General features: G+C 36.7%; 1 protein-coding gene across 2 annotated transcripts in view; it reads left to right on the plus strand.

Moving 5' to 3' along the window:
- Positions 1-17,408, plus strand: part of LOC101211336 (NPC intracellular cholesterol transporter 1) — a 55,498-nt gene that overhangs the window by 8,673 nt on the left and 29,417 nt on the right. For both annotated transcript variants that reach the window (XM_011658616.2, XM_011658618.2), the window contains exons 7-18: positions 5,292-5,539; positions 5,757-5,948; positions 6,457-6,533; positions 6,608-6,725; positions 7,275-7,358; positions 8,009-8,104; positions 8,209-8,310; positions 9,289-9,357; positions 9,506-9,601; positions 9,681-9,788; positions 14,351-14,464; positions 14,620-14,703. In XM_011658616.2, coding sequence (XP_011656918.1) covers positions 5,292-5,539; positions 5,757-5,948; positions 6,457-6,533; positions 6,608-6,725; positions 7,275-7,358; positions 8,009-8,104; positions 8,209-8,310; positions 9,289-9,357; positions 9,506-9,601; positions 9,681-9,788; positions 14,351-14,464; positions 14,620-14,703 — 1,388 coding nt within the window. The remainder of the gene's footprint in view (positions 1-5,291; positions 5,540-5,756; positions 5,949-6,456; positions 6,534-6,607; positions 6,726-7,274; positions 7,359-8,008; positions 8,105-8,208; positions 8,311-9,288; positions 9,358-9,505; positions 9,602-9,680; positions 9,789-14,350; positions 14,465-14,619; positions 14,704-17,408) is intronic.

A 17,408-nucleotide genomic window follows, 5' to 3' on the forward strand; every position in this document is an offset into this window, starting at 1 on the left:
TGGTATCAGAGCTATAGGGTTTTAGTCTCCTTGTATTCTAGCCGTCACATCCCCGCTCGTCTGCCTCCGTTGATTCGTCGACGGAGGCAGAGCCATACCCATCAGTAATCAATACACATCATGTCTCCAAGTAATTCGCTCTGCCTCCTAGATCAAAATCCTCGTCTCTGATTCTGCTGCCGCCGCCACTACTCCTTCTGCCATCACTGCTCCTTCCATCCACCAGTTCGTCGCACTCTCGACCCAGTTCGTCGCACTCTCGACCCATATCCGCTCTCCATTCGTCCTCACTTAGATCTACTTGTGCGCACATTGCAAGCACCGATTTGTTCGTGCATCTCTGTTCGTGTCTTCGACTTCCAGATCCGTGTTTTATTTCATCTTTCGCCTTCGAATCATACTGTTCAAGATCAGACCGACCTGCCGCCGCCGCCCTTTACTCGTACCAGACAATCTCTTTAGATTGAAGACTCCCGATCCTGAAGAGGGTGAATCTTTGTTCAGATCCATGATCCACCGCTCCGCTCCACTCACAGCCGACGACGCACAGGTTCGGCTTTGTCCGCTCTCCATTTGTGAAGCTCGCCGTCATGAAACGCATCTTCTCTTTTTGCGAAGAACGCCGCAAAGTTCTCTATCTACTCAACCTCTCAGTTCTCTTCAGTTTTCGTTCTGTTCATCCAGATTTCCTGTTCAGTTTGATTCTGACTTGCTTTAGTTTAGTTCGTTCAGTTCCATTCTGATGACGAAACGCTCCTGCCCAATTCAGACCACGTTTTCATCCTGATTTGATTCTACTTTGCTTCAGTTTTGCTCTTTCATTTTGCCCCCGGAGTTCTTGTTTCGTTCTTCCTAGGTTCTGTTATAGATCTCTATACGAGGATCTATGTTTCTATCCCAGAAGTTCTTCGTTTCGCTCTTCGTGGGTTTGTTTTAGCCTAGAAGTTCTTTGTGTGTTTGTTCTTCGGGTTTTTTATTCTATTCTAGATATATTGTTTCTTTTCTTAGTTCTTAGCAAACTCAAGTTTGTGATTTCAACCTTGAGTTTGAGGGAGGGTATTAATATAATTAGATTATTCTTAGGAGATATTATTCTTAGGAGATATTATTCTTAGGAGATATTATTCTGGAGATATTATTTGATATTATTTCCTTAAGTGTATTTCTCTATGGTTATATATAGGCTTGTATCTCTATTAAGTAATTAAGGAAATATAGATTGATTCCATAAAATCAACAATAAGGTGTGAATCGGGCTTCAAATGTGCAGGGGAATTTGGCTAAAAAGTTTGATATCTCACTAAGTAGGTGGTTTTCTGAAGGTGCAGTGTTGTTTCCTTTAATGACAAAGGCTAAGATAGGTGCTGTTTTTGAAGGTAGGAACTCCTTACCTTTGATTATTGAAAAAAGTTGTTTTCCTTTGTTAGGGTTAGGTTTTGTTTCGGAGGGGCTTCCTATAGATAAAAGAACTACACGATGACTCATCCAATCAAACTCAATAGTGTTAGCTCTACCTCTATGAATGTAATCTTTGTCATATTGCCAAGGTCTTCCTAGAAGGATGTGGCAAGCATCCATATCAAGAACATCACATATAATTTGGTCTTTATAGTTCTGTCCTATTGATAAAGAAATAATACAAACCTCACTAACAGTAGCTTCTCCCTCCTTTTTATCCAGCTAACCTTATAGGGAATCGGGTGTGCGTCAGTTTTCAAATTTAGGGCAGAAACTAGTTTTTTAGTCACTAAGTTTTCACTACTACCACTATCAATGATAACTTGACACTTTACCGCTAATGGTGCATCTTGTTCGAAAGAGGAAATTCCTTTGAGGTATTTGTTCAGCCGTAGGAGTGAAAAAAATTATCTGAACTACACAAGATAGTTGATCTCTTTCATCTGGTGTTGAAATCTCATAGATGTCATCCTTTTCCTATCCTTCTTCAATCGTTAAAGTCCTCATTTGAGGGCACTCATTCGAGAGATGTCCTTATTGATCGCACTTGAAACATTTACCCAAAGTGGGGCGGTTATAAACATTCTCAACCTTCTTTTTTGTGGTATTCTCACTTGGTTTGGTGGCTGGAATCTTTGGTGGGTTTTCATCTTTCTTGGCGGGCTGTGAGGTTGTGGAGGAACTTCCTTGTTGAAAGTTTCTAAATGAATTAGTTGGGTTAGCTCTTTGCTGTTTGTCCCAATTGTTCTTTCTTTGAGAAATCTTTGTTTTCCTGATCTCTTCACTGTATTCAATCTTGGAAGCTAAGGAGATGGCATCTGAAAGAAAAGTTAAAGGATGTAAGCTTACAATATCTTTAATATCATCTCGTAGACCATGAATAAACCCGGAAATCGATTTCCACTTGTTGGGTTTTTCAAATGGGGAGTATTGGTGATATATAATTAAAGTTGTCTTCAACCACTAGCTTAAGTTTTTGGGTGAATTTGTAGTTTAATAAAACGACCTCCAAATTGGCGGTGAGAGGATTTGTGGGTGTTTTTAATCATAATATCTTCTTCTTCAGCCACATTCAAGTTTTCATGATGCTCTAGCCTCTGAAGATTCTGAATCTTCCATCATATATTTCGACAATTGACCTCCAAAATCTCTTCTCAAGTGCTGGTTTTCATTAAATCTGATGGGTTGATTAAAATATAAGTTTTTTTGTTTTTTTTGAAATGGAGACAAACTTCTTTATTAATATAAAAACTCTATGTACAAGAAAATTATACAAAGAGTGTAATAAAGAAGTCTAGACAAGCGAAAGAAAAACTAGGAGATCAGAAGGTGCACCCAGACATCTCAACTAGGTTGACACCCCCTTAGCACCAAAAACATCATATCCTAAATAAGACTAGCCTATTACAGCAATGAGAACGAGATCCAAATTATTGCAATGAGAGCTGGATTCAGCCTATATAAGTTTTTTGATGGAGGTTCTTGAATTTCTTGAGGTTCTTGAAATCTTGGCAATTGATTTCCAAGAGCACCGATTCTTGGCTGGTTTTGCTGATTAAAATGTTGGTTTCTTGCTGGAAGATCTTGAACTCCTTGAGCTTCTTGAAACCTTGCTGATTGGTTTCTTGAAAACAGGTTTGGTTGGGTTGTTGGGCTCTTTACCGATATTTTCGCCTTCATATTTCATCCCAAACTGCCTTAAAAACATCATTGGAGTCACATAATCACTAGAATCACATTTCCAATGCAGATAATTGTTAGTTCTTTGAGAAAACTGGGCATGTGCAAAATTACTATGTTGGAATTCTCCTTCTGAATCACTTGAGTCAGAATTCTAGCTCTATTTATGTAAGTAAATTTGATTCTCTTGCCTACACAAACTGTTGTATCTTTTCTTGGACATCTTCTTTGATCGCTAATGGTCCATTCTTCCTCAATTTTGAAAGATCTTTAGTTTCCTTTGATGTAGCCTAAATGCTAAAAGAGAGAAATCGCCAAGAAATCAACAAAGTCTTTATTAACAAAATGAGAAGATGATGTAATTCAAAGTTGGATTTGGATCCTTTCTTTTATTCAAGAATTCAATCTACCATTCTCAATAGGAGAATGGTTATTTATAGATGTGAATGATAGTTACAGCTAGTTGTTTGGATGTAACTAATCAGTTATTGTTGTTGGTGATATATAATTAAATTTGCCTTCAACCACCAGCTTAAGCTTTTGGATGAATTGGTGGTTTAATATGGTATCAGAGCAGGTGGTCCAGGGAGGTCCTGTGTTCAAGCCCCTGCATTGTCGTTTCCTCCCCAATTAAAATCAGTTTTCACTTGTTGGGCCTTTCAAATATTTCAAACCCAAAAGTGAGGTAAAATTGATTCCACTTGTTGGGCCTTTCAGATATTTCATGCCCACAAGTGAGGGGGAGTGTTGGTGATATATAATTAAATTTGCCTTCAACCACCAGCTTAAGCTTTTGGATGAATTGGTGGTTTAATATGGTATCAGAGCAGGTGTCCAGGGAGGTCTTGTGTTCAAGCCCCTGCATTGTCGTTTCCTCCCCAATTAAAATCAATTTCCACTTGTTGGGCCTTTCAGATATTTCAAGCCTACAAGTGAGGGGGGGAGTGTTGGTGATATATAATTAAATTTGCCTTCAACCACCAGCTTAAGCTTTTGGATGAATTGGTGGTTTAATAATTGTAACTGATTAGTTTGAAGAAAACAGAAAAACAACTAATACTTAATTGTGCTGTTATCTTGACTGTGTAATTGCATCAGAAGATATACAATACAAGGAAGGGATTCTCTGTTTATAGAGAATTGCAAGCACTCTAAAGAGGTATTTAAAATGTAATCAATCAAGGATTAACCAGACCAACCTACTTTTGAAGATAGAGAGGCCTTCTCACAATTCCTTGATCACTTGTTATATACTTCTCGATCTTGGTGTAAATTTACATCTCTTTTTCTGATTACAATCTTACTTCTCTTATTATAGAGAAAAAGTTATATCAATATAACCCACACGGCTTTTTGGCCTTTTTGTAATTTCATCCTACAATGAAGCTATCTTGACTGTTTCTCATAAAACAAAGTGTTGATGATCTGCTTGTCCCATCTATATGAGCACAGTTGTCGTACAGATTTCAGACTGTTTTTCCTTCTTCATTGTTTATGATACATTATATTTTCTCAGATTCTTTTAACCTTTTGTACCACTATACAAAAACTGATTACTAATGTTATTGTTGACTATGATATAGGATTATCTGCCAATATTGCCCTTGTTTAATTATCTCTATGTATAAAAAGTGATGTTAAATTAGTGAGTGTTATGTTTTTATTAATAGTAAGGCAATCTAGACAGACAATATTTCAAGTTTTCAACTATTGTATGCTGGCTATCAAATTTAAATATTTGTATCGTACTATCTACTAATAGGCTGTCCAAACCACCCATCCATTTTATCTATGCTAGGAGGGGTAGGAGAAAGACCACTGATTATTCGCTGAGGAAGGATGGGAGTGTAATTCTAATTATGTTTGCATAAGATTGAGTTGGGATTGGTCTAGATGATTAGGACACAAAGTGGTGGGCAGAAACAGAGAAGCAAGGGTAATATTAGCTATGATCAATAACACGTTCAATATCCATTGGCTTGTACTCAATTTCGGCTGGATAGATTTCTGCTGCATATTTTTCTGTTTCAGTTTCATGTAGAATATTAGTCATATTTTTCTGTTTCAGTTTCATGTAGAATATTAGTCTTTGTTTCTGATTTATAATGGAGTCTTAAACTCTTACTAATATTTCGTATGCATTTTCTTGTCAGAACTTTTTGCATTTCTTGGTCAGAAAGTAGCCCCTGGTTTTCCTGGATCACCTTATGCTATAAATTTTAAAGTGAACCCTTCCAAGTCATCTCAAATGGAGCTTATGAATGTGTCTGTTTATTCATGTGGTGACACTTCACTGGGCTGCTCCTGTGGTGATTGCCCTACGTCACCTGGGTGCTCTAGCTTAGAACCTCCTTCTCCACCAAAAAGCAATGCCTGCACCATCAAGATTTGGTCTTTTAAGGTTGGATAAAAGTTTTGATATCCTATCTTATTACTTTGTTTTCACATATTCATTTAATTCATTGGACAATAAACTCAAATACTTAGGCATTAAAAACTATTGCAGTTCTTGGAACTTCAGAGTATGAACGGCAAGCATAGCATTTAAATTATTTCTTCTTAGTGTACTAACTTCTAGCATATTGATATGAATTTCATTGTCATATTGATTCATGCAGATCAGTTGCATTGACTTCTCAATCACAATACTTTATGTTATATTTATTTCCTCATTTCTTGGATGGGCTTTGTTTCAACCTGCAAAAGAGAATAGGGAATTTTCATCTAGGGAAGAACCCTTATTAAACATTGGAGACGATGGTGAAATCAAATCTGTTAACTTGGCAGAGAATGAGAATGTTACGACAGAGGCAGGTTTTGCTGTCATATTTATTTATTTTTAATTTTCCATTTCACCTTGGGCATTAGATTTTATTTGTGGTGTCCATTTACATCTCTATGTTGTCTAATCTTTCTGAATCTTTTCCAAAATATCGCATGTGTGCTGTATGGTGCTGTGAATCTCAAGAAACTCCCCTCCCCCATACTTTGGGTGTTATGAACCAGTCAGATTTTATTCTAGTGTCTGAAGATCTTATGTTCGTTAGGGTCACTGTAGCATTTCAATTGTTTTTAGCATATATTCATTAAAACATTTAGTTGAAAGCTTTGGTTTCCTTAGCAATGCTCTTATTGTGTAATTTCGGAATTTAATTATTCTAGGCAAAAGAGAACCTAGCATGTGATCTCCTTCTCGCAGTTTCTTCACAAGATGGTCATTCATAGTTTTCAGTGTGGTGTTTTTCATGTGTGAAAAGGTCTGTTGCTGATGTTTTATGTTCTAATTTGCTCTTATTCATTTTGTCCTTGTATCTTCAGGAGCATGGGGTGCATCTTACAATGAGGAACGGTGTTCAACTTTCCACTATTCAGAGATACATTTCTAACTTTTATAGGTGAATCTCTTGTCCTCAGCTAGACGTTGAAGCATAAAATTTTTCACTTTTCATAACCAATTTTATGTTTTTAGGGATTATGGAGCTTGGGTTGCTCGGAACCCTATCCTTGTGCTTTGTACGTCTTTATCAATTGTTCTTATTCTCTGTGTGGGTCTGGTTTGTTTTAAAGTTGAAACCCGGCCGGAGAAGGTATCATATTATTTTTGCTCATTGTTCAGAGGATTTTGAAATATCTAGCTTAAGTAAATTCATTTATTACAATTTCTTCCAGTTTGCTGTATTTCATCATGGTCTTGTTATAGTAGCAAGTACCAATTCAGTCCAATCTGGTTTGTTTTAAAATTGATAAATTATCATTCAGCCTGATTTAAATTGTCATTTAAAATTTTCAAAGTTGTGAAAATCCTCACAACGAATTTCATCTAGAGAGGAACTTCTCTTTGACTTTGGTAGCCATCATTGTCAACTGGAAGTGGACTTCTCTTCCCCTCCTCTTGGTGGCTTCAGCATGGTTGCTTTTGAAAAGAGGAACAATGCCTTCCTATAAGTGTTGTGGAGTGTTTTATTGGTGAGGATTAAGCACAAACTCAGGCTTCCTTATGGAATACCTAATCACAAAAAGATTTGATAGCTAATGCCTTGTTTCCTTTCTCTTCCTTTATGTGTTTGCACGTGGCTATGTAATTTAGTAATTAGTATTCTATGTTTGATGTATACTTAACTGATTTGAGACTGCAGTTATGGGTAGGTCATGGGAGTAGAGCAGCCGCAGAGAAGCAGTTTTTTGACAGCAATCTTGCACCTTTCTACAGAATTGAACAGGTAACGGGGTTGTTTATTGTATAGTTTTCCTAACTCTCAAATGTTCAGCCATTTGGTGTCCACTGAGATATCTCAACCTAAGACGAAAGAAAATTAAAAAGGAAACTCAATTATGTTGTATAGAGACATTGAATATAACTCTGTATATGACTGAACTCAGAGCCTCAGAGGACGTTGTACATGTGACAAGGAAAAGGGACTAAAATTTCAATTTAGTGAAGGAAATATTTCCTTTGATAGTAATCATAGCATGAGTTTAGTGACATCATTTGAAGTTAAACTCATGTGAGTATGGTTTTTCTATGGGTGAAGTTGAAGGGAAGGGTCCAAACCGCTAGATTTGCAGTGCTATGCCTTGGGTGTGGTATTGGGTAGAGTGAAACTGATAATTTTAAGGATCAACAGACTTTTGTGATATCCTTGAAAGTGTTGACTTGGAAAACTTTTAAATTAGTTTCCATAAGAAAAAGTTCTGAAATTTTCCCACATTATTCATTTATTATCTGCTTCAGTTTGGTTGTAACTTTTTATGATTATGAGCACATTTTCTTTACGATCTCTTTTCCTCTCCCAAATAAATAGTTAAATTTCTGTGTTATTCCTCTATCGGTAGTTAATGGCAAGACGTGTGGTGTTTGCATGTGTTTCAGTTGATAATAGCAACCAAGCCTGGAGGAAGGCATGACAGGGCTCCGCGTATAGTTACAGAGGATAATATTCTATTACTCTTTGATATACAGAATAAGGTCTTTTTAGCCCTTGGTGCTTCTTCCAACTATTTGTTCCTGTTTCTCACTTAAATTGACGTCTAAGTTCTTTACGAAATTATTTCTTGCTACAATTTCAATAGGTCAATGAACTTGTTGCGAACTATTCTGGCTCAGTTGTATCCCTAAATGATATATGCTTGAAGCCACTGGGTGAGGATTGTGCCACACAAAGTATTCTACAGGTTTTATGCTATTTCAGTTCTAATTGGATAAAGTTTGTATCACTTTTCTTCATGCTATAGACGTTTTACATTCTCAATTGGGCATCTTGGTTAACACCTACTAGATGCCATTTCCAATTGGAGTTTTACTCTCCTTGGCACATTTCCAATTGGCATCATTAAGTAATTCACCAATAAGTGTTTGGAGTTTTACTCCTTTATTTCATTTATCAACATTTGTTTCATTAGAAAAGAAAAGATTGTCCATTGACGTTTGAGATTTCTTCTTTTTTCCGTGCCATCTACATTTTGGAATTGAATGTTTTATCATACTCAGGTTGTCAAATGTATTCAAGTCCTTTTGTTTGCTTATTCGTTTTTTACATGTTTTTTTTATTGAAAAATCTTTAAGAATCTTATCTTATTTCATTTTATGCATTAACTTTGTTATAGTAGCTGCAAATGTGGCATAATTTGAATAAAATATTAAAATAGTAGCCGAATAGAAAAATTTGTGAATATTGCAAATATCAGAATATATGTAAATTAGGCCGTATTTAATAACCATTTAATATTTTTTTCGGTTTTTGAAAATTATGCTTATAAATACTGGTTCCACATACGAGCTTTTTTGTTTTCTTATCTACTTCTCACTATTTTCAAAATCCATGCCAAGTTTTGGAAACTAAAAAGAAATGGTTGTCAAACAAGGTCTTAATGATTAATATAATTACATTTAATTTCTTTGACTGCTACAATGATTATAATTACTTTTATCTATGTTAATTGTTGATTTATGCAAATTAACCACTATCATATTAAAGTAAAACCATATTTGTTGTCCTTATTAAAGTTCATCAATGAATTAAAAGCTAAAATATGATATTTTTGAGGTTATTATTTAAAAAAATTGCTAGATTTAAAATTATTTCTATATAATACATGTTCTTAAGTATTTTATAAAATAAATTTACTCATCCATTTCCCTTTGTCTTATAGTACTTTAAAATGAACCCTGAAAATTTTGACGACTATGGAGGAGTGGAACATGCTGAGTATTGCTTTCAGGTAAACTTCTATTGGAATCATAATGCTCAGCTGTCTTATTCGTTTCACTTCCTATGAAGTGTCTACTTGATATTTTAAACTTGGGTTTCTTTGTTTACTTTTCAACTGAAATAATTTTAACCTTGAGCCTTTAAAATGTTGTTTTCAGCACTATACTTCCTCAGAGACATGTTTCAGTGCTTTCAAGGCTCCTCTTGACCCCAGCACATCCTTGGGTGGATTTTTTGGGAATAATTATTCCGAGGTTGTATTTTCTCCCTATCCCTTCAATGTAGTTGTTTTTAGTGCGTTGTCCTAATTTTGTCTTGATTCTTTAATATCAGGCCTCCGCATTTGTCATCACATATCCTGTTAATAATGCAATTGATGCTGTTGGCAATGAGAATGGGAAAGCAATAGCGTGGGAAAAAGCTTTTGTCAAGTTAGCTAAGGTTTGAAACTTTGAACAATTTGCTTGCTCAGTTTCATAGTTGCTACGATTGCTGGTTGAGTATTCTAGATTGACGCATTACCTCACATTTTTTACTCCTGTAAAGTATGTACATGTTACATCCCAAGTCTGTTCTGTTATAAGATTTCCTATGAAATTTGATATCACATGCTAATTAATGGTATTTTTTACTTTTATTTTTTTTCTATTTATGCAAAAAGCAGAACTGGAAAATAAATTTTTTACATGAACTAATATATTCTTTTGAGGAAGCTGTAAATTTTGAAAAGCCGGCCCCTATATTTCCCTCTCAAGTCCAGCAGTGTGAAGTTCCAGAGCATTCGAAGTCTTTTGTTGAAAAATCTGGAATAATTTAACAAAATAAAAAATGGTAAGTTCTCTCCCCTCTCTCCTCTCTCCTCTTTCCTTCCTTGCAGCCAGCCCCTCCGGCCACCACCAAATCTCTCAGAATGGAGGTAGTTAGTTGTAAAATCAACCAATCTCACTATTGTATTTGGAAGGAAAATGATTGCTGCATCATTGAAGACGTGGAAGCCCACAATACTCTATCACTCTCCGATGGTTTCAGGAAGCCATTGTCGAACTTCTCAATTCTCCAGCTGAGCGTTTCTTTCAAAGGCATGCAGATATCGATGGAGGCCGGCTAAAGGTCTCTAAGTTTCAAGCACATTCTGGACGGATCCTTAATTGTGACTATTGGCCCTATTTAGGAGGGCATTCCAATATTAGAGTTTGCTCTGTGGGGAAAATCTGCAAGGATGGTGGTCCTTTTGTAAACCGCTGTCTAAATTTGTAGAAAAGGTAAATTACACCATCTGATTTTCAGGCAATTCCCCAAAGTCCTCCCCCAGTTTCCGGTGAACAGACCTAGCTGTGTTGAGATGGTCAAGTCCTCTAGCCCTATCCTTCCAGCAGCAAGATTCAGGAAAAAGGAACCCAGCCTCCGTTTCATCCAAATTGGAACTCACCGTGTTCATGTTCATCCTTCTTGTTATGAAACAGGAAAATTAGGCGCCAAACCAAGTGGCACTCCAATGATGCCAAATCAGCAACTTGTTAAAGAAGGAGAATTATGTAAAGATCCTGAGAGATATAGGAGATTAGTTGGGAAGTTGAACTACTTAACAGTGACTCGACCAGACATTGCATATTCTGTAAGTGTTGTAAGTCAATTCATGTCTTCCTCTACAGTGGATCATTGGGCTGCAGTAGAGCAGATTTTGTGTTATCTAAAAGCTGCTCTTGGACGTGGGATCCTATACAAAGATCATGGACATACGAGAGTTGAATGTTTTTCTGATGCTGATTGGGCGGGGTCTCGTGAGGATAGGAGATCAACTTCTGGATATTGTGTTTTTGTAGGTGGAAACTTAGTTTCATGGAAGAGTAAGAAATAAAATGTTGTTTCTCGTTCGAGTGCTGAGTCAGAATATAGAGCTATGACACAATCTGTGTGTGAAATAGTATGGATTCATCAACTATTATCTGAGATAGGCTTCAGTATTACCGTGCCAGCTAAATTATGGTGTGATAATCAAGCTGCACTTCATATTGCATCTAATCCAGTATTTCATGAACGAACTAAACATATTGAGGTGGATTGTCACTTCATTCGTGAGAAAATCCAAGATGGGTTGGTGTCCACAGGATATGTGAAGATCGGAGAACAATTGGGAGATATTCTAACTAAAGCTTTAAATGAAACGAGGATAAGCTATCTGTGCAACAAGCTGGGCATGATCGACATATTTGCTCCAGCTTGAGGGGGAGTGTTATGATATATATATATACATATGTCCTTTATTGTAATTTTACATAGTCTCTAGGGTTTAGTTTATTCTCTATATAAATATGTAGCATTGCTTTGACTCAAATAATAAGACAAATACTTTTCTGAATTCTAGATTACACTTCTCCTCCTAAACACAAGCAATGGCTTATTAAAAATCATGAAGTGGTCAAGATTAATCTTGATAATCTATGGATTATTACATAACTTTTTGCTTCAGATGATTGGAGGATGATCTGCAAGCAGCTGGAAATGCTTTCCCAAACAAAAATTGTTATAAACCCCCTCTATGACGATAATGCCCTCATCAACGTTGACAAAGCTCCGATCAAGGAATTCATTGGCGAGGAAAAGAAATGGCAGGCTCGGGGCAAATTCTATATCAAATTTGAAAAATGAGATCCAGTTCGACATAGTAGGCCTCTTGTGATTAAAGGCTTTGGGGGCTGGATCAAAATCAAGAATCTTCCATTAGATTTATGGCAAAGGAGCACCTTTGAAGCTATAGGAGACCACTTTGGAGGTCTAGTCGACATGGCCACAAAAACTTTAAACCTCATCAATTGCAGTGAATCCCGGATCCTGGTCAATAAAATTATTTGTGGCTTTGTCCCTTTAACAATAGAAGTCTCTAACAAAAATTTGAGTTACTTTCTCATTTATGCAAATTTCATGCTAAAATTTGAACTCTATTTGGCATGTGACAATGTTGGGGAGTATTTTTCAGAAGCATTCAATTCGTACCTTTGTAAACATGGAATCATCTTGTTTTTCTGGAATGAATTCTTTATTTTATTGATCATTTAGCAAAGGTACAAGCCTAAATATACTAAATGAGGAATACACTTGAGGAAAGAATCGGCATAATAATATCTCCTAAAATTACTCTAATTACTCCAATACCCTCACTCAAACTTAAGGTTCGAATCACGAACTCGAGTTTGCTAAGAAAAGAAACAAATCAGTAGATCAGAAACCCACGGAGAACAAACACAAAAAACTTCTAGGCTAAAACGAACCCATGAAGAACAAAATAAGAACTCCTGGGCTTGATAGAGAGATGGCGAAACACAAAGTAAGGCATGAGGGGAAGGTAGGCTGGATCTGGGGTGGACGGATCAAAATCAAACAGAGACGAGCTGAACAAATCTTGAAACGAGACTGGATTTGTGGGACATAGTAGATGGAAACTGGAGCTGTGCGGGTCAAATCTGAACCGAAATTGGTCGATGGTAGAGCAAATTGAAACCAGAGGCGGAAACCAAATCAGAGCATGTTGGAATCGGACTGAACGGATTCGAAATGTGGAGGTTAACAGAACTAATACTGAACTGATCGGAGCTGAGAGGCTGAGCGAAACTGAACGAAAAATGAATCGGGGGCAGATAGTGGTGAAAACGAAGAAGACGAATGGGGTTTGGATGGCGGCAGATTTGAGCGGCAAAGGGAATTAAGGTGCGGCGGCGGTGGCTAATGGGGGATGGCTCTGCCTCCGTTGATCATTCGTCAACGGAGGCAAACATCAAACGGAGATGTAGGGCTAGATTCAATGAGACAAAAGAAACCTAAAGCTTTGATTCCATGTTGTTTTTCTGGAATAAATTCTCTATTTTATTGATCATTTAGCAAGGAAAGAATTGGCAGAATAACATCTCCTAAAAATACTCTAAATACTCCAATAACTCCACCCCAAAATGGGGTTGCAGAACGAAAGAAAAGGCATCTTCTTGAAATTGGATGGGCATTGTACTCCCACATGCATTTTCCAAACCATTTCCGAGTTGATGAAATTTCCACAACTTGTTTTCTTGTAATCCGAATGCCTTCGTCTGTTCTTCAAGGTCAGATTCCTTATCATGTTCTCTTTCCAACCAAACCATTGTTTCCTATTGAGCCTAAAATATTTTGTTGTACTTGTTTTGTTCGAGATGTTCGTCCTAATTTGAAAAAGTTAGACCCCAAGTCTTTGAAGTGCATTTTTTAGGCTATTCTTGTGTTAAAAAAGGATACAAATGACATTGTCCAAGTTTGAATAGATATTTTGTATCTCGAGACGTTACCTTCTTCTTTTAGTTTTCTTTTTTAGATAAGAAACATTTCATTGATAAAAATGAAATTGGGAAACCCCAAACACCTAAAGGTGATTACAAAAATAAAATAATTCCAATTAGAAACAAGAAAGAATATACTGTAGTTCTTAAAAGGGTGCTCAATTTTGCACCAATAAAGAGCAGTAGATAAAACATTGTCGAAAAAAGAAGCAAAGAGGCAGTAGTGTGAAGCCCACGTTCTAGAGTAGAGGGATTGTGAAGAAGGAAGCTATAAAAATTTTGAAGTATAAGTACCATACGTTTTGAGGAAGGAGGATACGTTTTGGCAAGGCGATGGGAGGAAGGGAAGTACGCGTAATAAAGTTAGGTGACGTGTTAAGACAAGATTGCATGAGAAAGGTTGTATAGTAGGCGTTTTGAGTTAGGTGAGGAGGAGCTAGACAAGGAAAGCAAGTTGAGGAAACGGGGATGATTCACTATATGTTTGAAATTTTCACGTTTCTTGGTTTTTCATTAAAGAAAGTGATAAGGAATTTTATACTTAAATCATGTAAAAGAAGAGGGATTAAAACACAGTTATTGTCACTAAAACTTTTTCTTCTTTTTTTTTGCCCTTAAACTTTTGAAAATTTAATTTTGGTCCGGTTTCTATTTTGGGTTTTGGGATAATTGAATGCGCATTGGTTCAACTTACATTGACAGGAGGAACTGATGCCACTAGTGCATTCCAAGAATCTTACTCTTTCTTTTTCTTCCGAGAGCTCAATTGAAGAGGAACTGAAAAGAGAAAGCACTGCAGATATCCTTACAATTGCTGTAAGTCAGTGAAGAGTGGTATCTTTCCGGTTTAATTTTTAGTTAAATGTTATTTAAATAATACAGTTTTGTTTTATTTATTAACCTGTACATTTTAAACATTTATTTAATTCAGTCACTAAGTTTATTAACCTTTATTCTCTAACATTTATCAGGTAAGCTACCTCGTTATGTTTGCCTATATATCGGTGGCTTTGGGAGATTCAAATATTTCGTCTTCTTTCTACCTTTCATCCAAGGTGGGTATCCTACTAATGTTTGATTATTTTGTCTCTTAAAAGTATGGCCGACTTGTGGTTTACATTCACTTGTGCAACTTGCTTCTGTTTATGGAGCCCGTCAATTAATGGTCGCTAGTCTACGTCTTTAATAGTTACCAACATCTTTGTCTCTAAGCGAGCAACAAAGGTAGCTTGAGATGTTAGAAGTCCTCCAAGAAGGAAAGATATATTCTATTGCCGTTTCCAAGCTTGAATAAGGCCAAGTCTTCCTCCTTCCTCCAAACTCTAGAAATACTAATTCATGGACTCTTCAAGCTGTTATCGGATTTGCCCACGATGTGCCAATCAAAGGGTTCTTTATCTTGGATGCTTCTTATTACTTGCCTCCTCCATGAATCTCCAACACCTTTTAGCTAAGAAGCTGTATTTTTAGTTTTAATATTTCCAAGTCCAAGGCCTCCATCAAGTTGTAAATGATCGACTCCATTCCATTTCACCAAGTGATTAATTTTTAAAAGGTGAGACAAAGAGCACACATCGATTTACATAAAAACCCGAGTACCGGGAGAAAAACCACGATTGTTTGTAGTTACTATTTTCTAATGAATAATACAACAGATACAAGGGAGAATTAATAGAATATACTAGTGAATAAAAAAGGAAAAACGTTAAGAATTAAGGAAAATATTCCCATAATCTTTCCATAAATATTCTAAGATTCTAACATTCCCCCTCAAGTTGGGACGTAAATATCGGCCCAACTTGCTAACACGAAAGTTGAAGTTTGGTCTGAGAAGCCTCTTGGTAAGAACATTAGCAACCTGTTGACTCAAAGGGATGTACGGAATGCATATGCTCCCACTGTCAAGTCTTTCTTTGATGAAATGCCAATCAATCTCAACATGTTTAGTTCTGTTGGTGATATATAATTAAATTTGCCTTCAACCACAAGCTTAAGCTTTTGGATGAATTGGTGGTTTAATATGGTATCAGAGCAGGTGGTCCAGGGAGGTCCTGTGTTCAAGCCCCTGCATTGTCGTTTCCTCCCCAATTAAAATCAATTTCCACTTGTTGGGCCTTTCAGATATTTCTTGTCGTTTCCTCCCCAATTAAAATCAATTTCCACTTGTTGGGCCTTTCAGATATTTCAAGCCCACAAGTGAGGGGGAGTGTTGGTGATATATAATTAAATTTGCCTTCAACCACAAGCTTAAGCTTTTGGATGAATTGGTGGTTTAATAAGTTCTATCATGTTGAACAGGGTTGTTAGCAATACTAATAACGACTTTATTATCATCGAAAAACTTCGATGGTATCTCACATTCCTGATCAAGATCTGACAGGACTTTCTGTAGCCGAATTTTCTCACATATTCTTAAACTCATAGCTCTGTATTCGGCCTCAACGCTGCTCTGGACACAACACTTTGCTTACTCCTCCGAGTTACAAGATTGTTCCAAACAAAGGTAGAATAATCGGAGGTAGGCTTTCTGCCAACAACAGATCCTGCCCAATCCAAGTTAGTGTATGTCTCAATGGTCTTTCTGCCTGTTTTCTAAACATCAGCATTTTACCAGGTGTTGATTTCAAGTTTCTCAAAATTTTGTTGATAGCGTTCATGTGTTCCTCATAAGGTGTTGATTTCAAGTTTCTCAAAACATAAGGAGTCTGCATAAACTGGCTGACAACACTCACAGCAAAAAAAATATCAGGACGAGTATGGGGTAAGTAAATTAATTTACCCACGAGGCGCTGATATTGCTCTTTATCAACTGGAACTTGATCATTAGAGTTTCCTAGTTTACAGTTGAATTTAATAGGAGCGTCAGTAGGATGACATCCCAACATACCTATCTCGGTTAGCAAATCAAGGGTGTATTTTCTCTGAGACAGAGATACCTTTTTTAGATTTGGCCACTTCCATTACAAGGAAATATTTTAGATTTTCCAAATCCTTGATTTCAAATTCATCACCCATTCTCTGCTTTAGTTGACTGATTTCTGCCTGATCATCTCCGGTCAAAAATGTCATCCACATAAACTATTAGAACAACAATCTTTCCTGTCTTGGAAACCTTTGTAAATAAAGTATGATCAGAGTGCCCATGTACCCTTGGGACTTGACAAACATAGTAAATCTGTCAAACCATGCTCTGGGAGACTGTTTCAAACCGTATAGAAATTTCTGGAGTTTACACACCTGCTGACCAAATTGGGCTTCAAATCTAGATAGGGGGCTCATGTAGACTTCCTCCACAAGGTCTCCATTCAAAAAGACATTCTTAACATGTAACTGGTATATAGGCCAATCTTTGTTAACAGCAACAGATAGCAGGACTCTAATAGTATTCAATTTAGCAACGGGATAAAAAGTTTCTGAACAGTCAATACCATAGTTTTGAGTAAATCCCTTTGCAACTAACGTTGCCTTGTGTCTGTCAAGAGTACCATCTGCTTTGTATTTGAGAGTGAACAACCATTTGCATCCCACAGTTTTGTGTCCCTTGGATAGAGTACAAATTTCCCAAGTTCTATTCTTTTCAAGAGCCTTCATCTCTTTCATGCATTCTTCCATTCATAACGTTTTAAAGCAGTGTAGATATTTTTCGGTGTTATGGTAGAGTCAAGGCTTGCTGTAAAAGTTCTAAACTATGAAGAGAGATGATCATAGGAAACATAGTTGCAAATGGGATGTTTAGTACAAGACTTGGTACCTCTTTTCA

Source organism: Cucumis sativus, chromosome 6 (assembly GCF_000004075.3).
Source record: "Cucumis sativus cultivar 9930 chromosome 6, Cucumber_9930_V3, whole genome shotgun sequence".
NCBI lineage: Eukaryota > Viridiplantae > Streptophyta > Magnoliopsida > Cucurbitales > Cucurbitaceae > Cucumis > Cucumis sativus.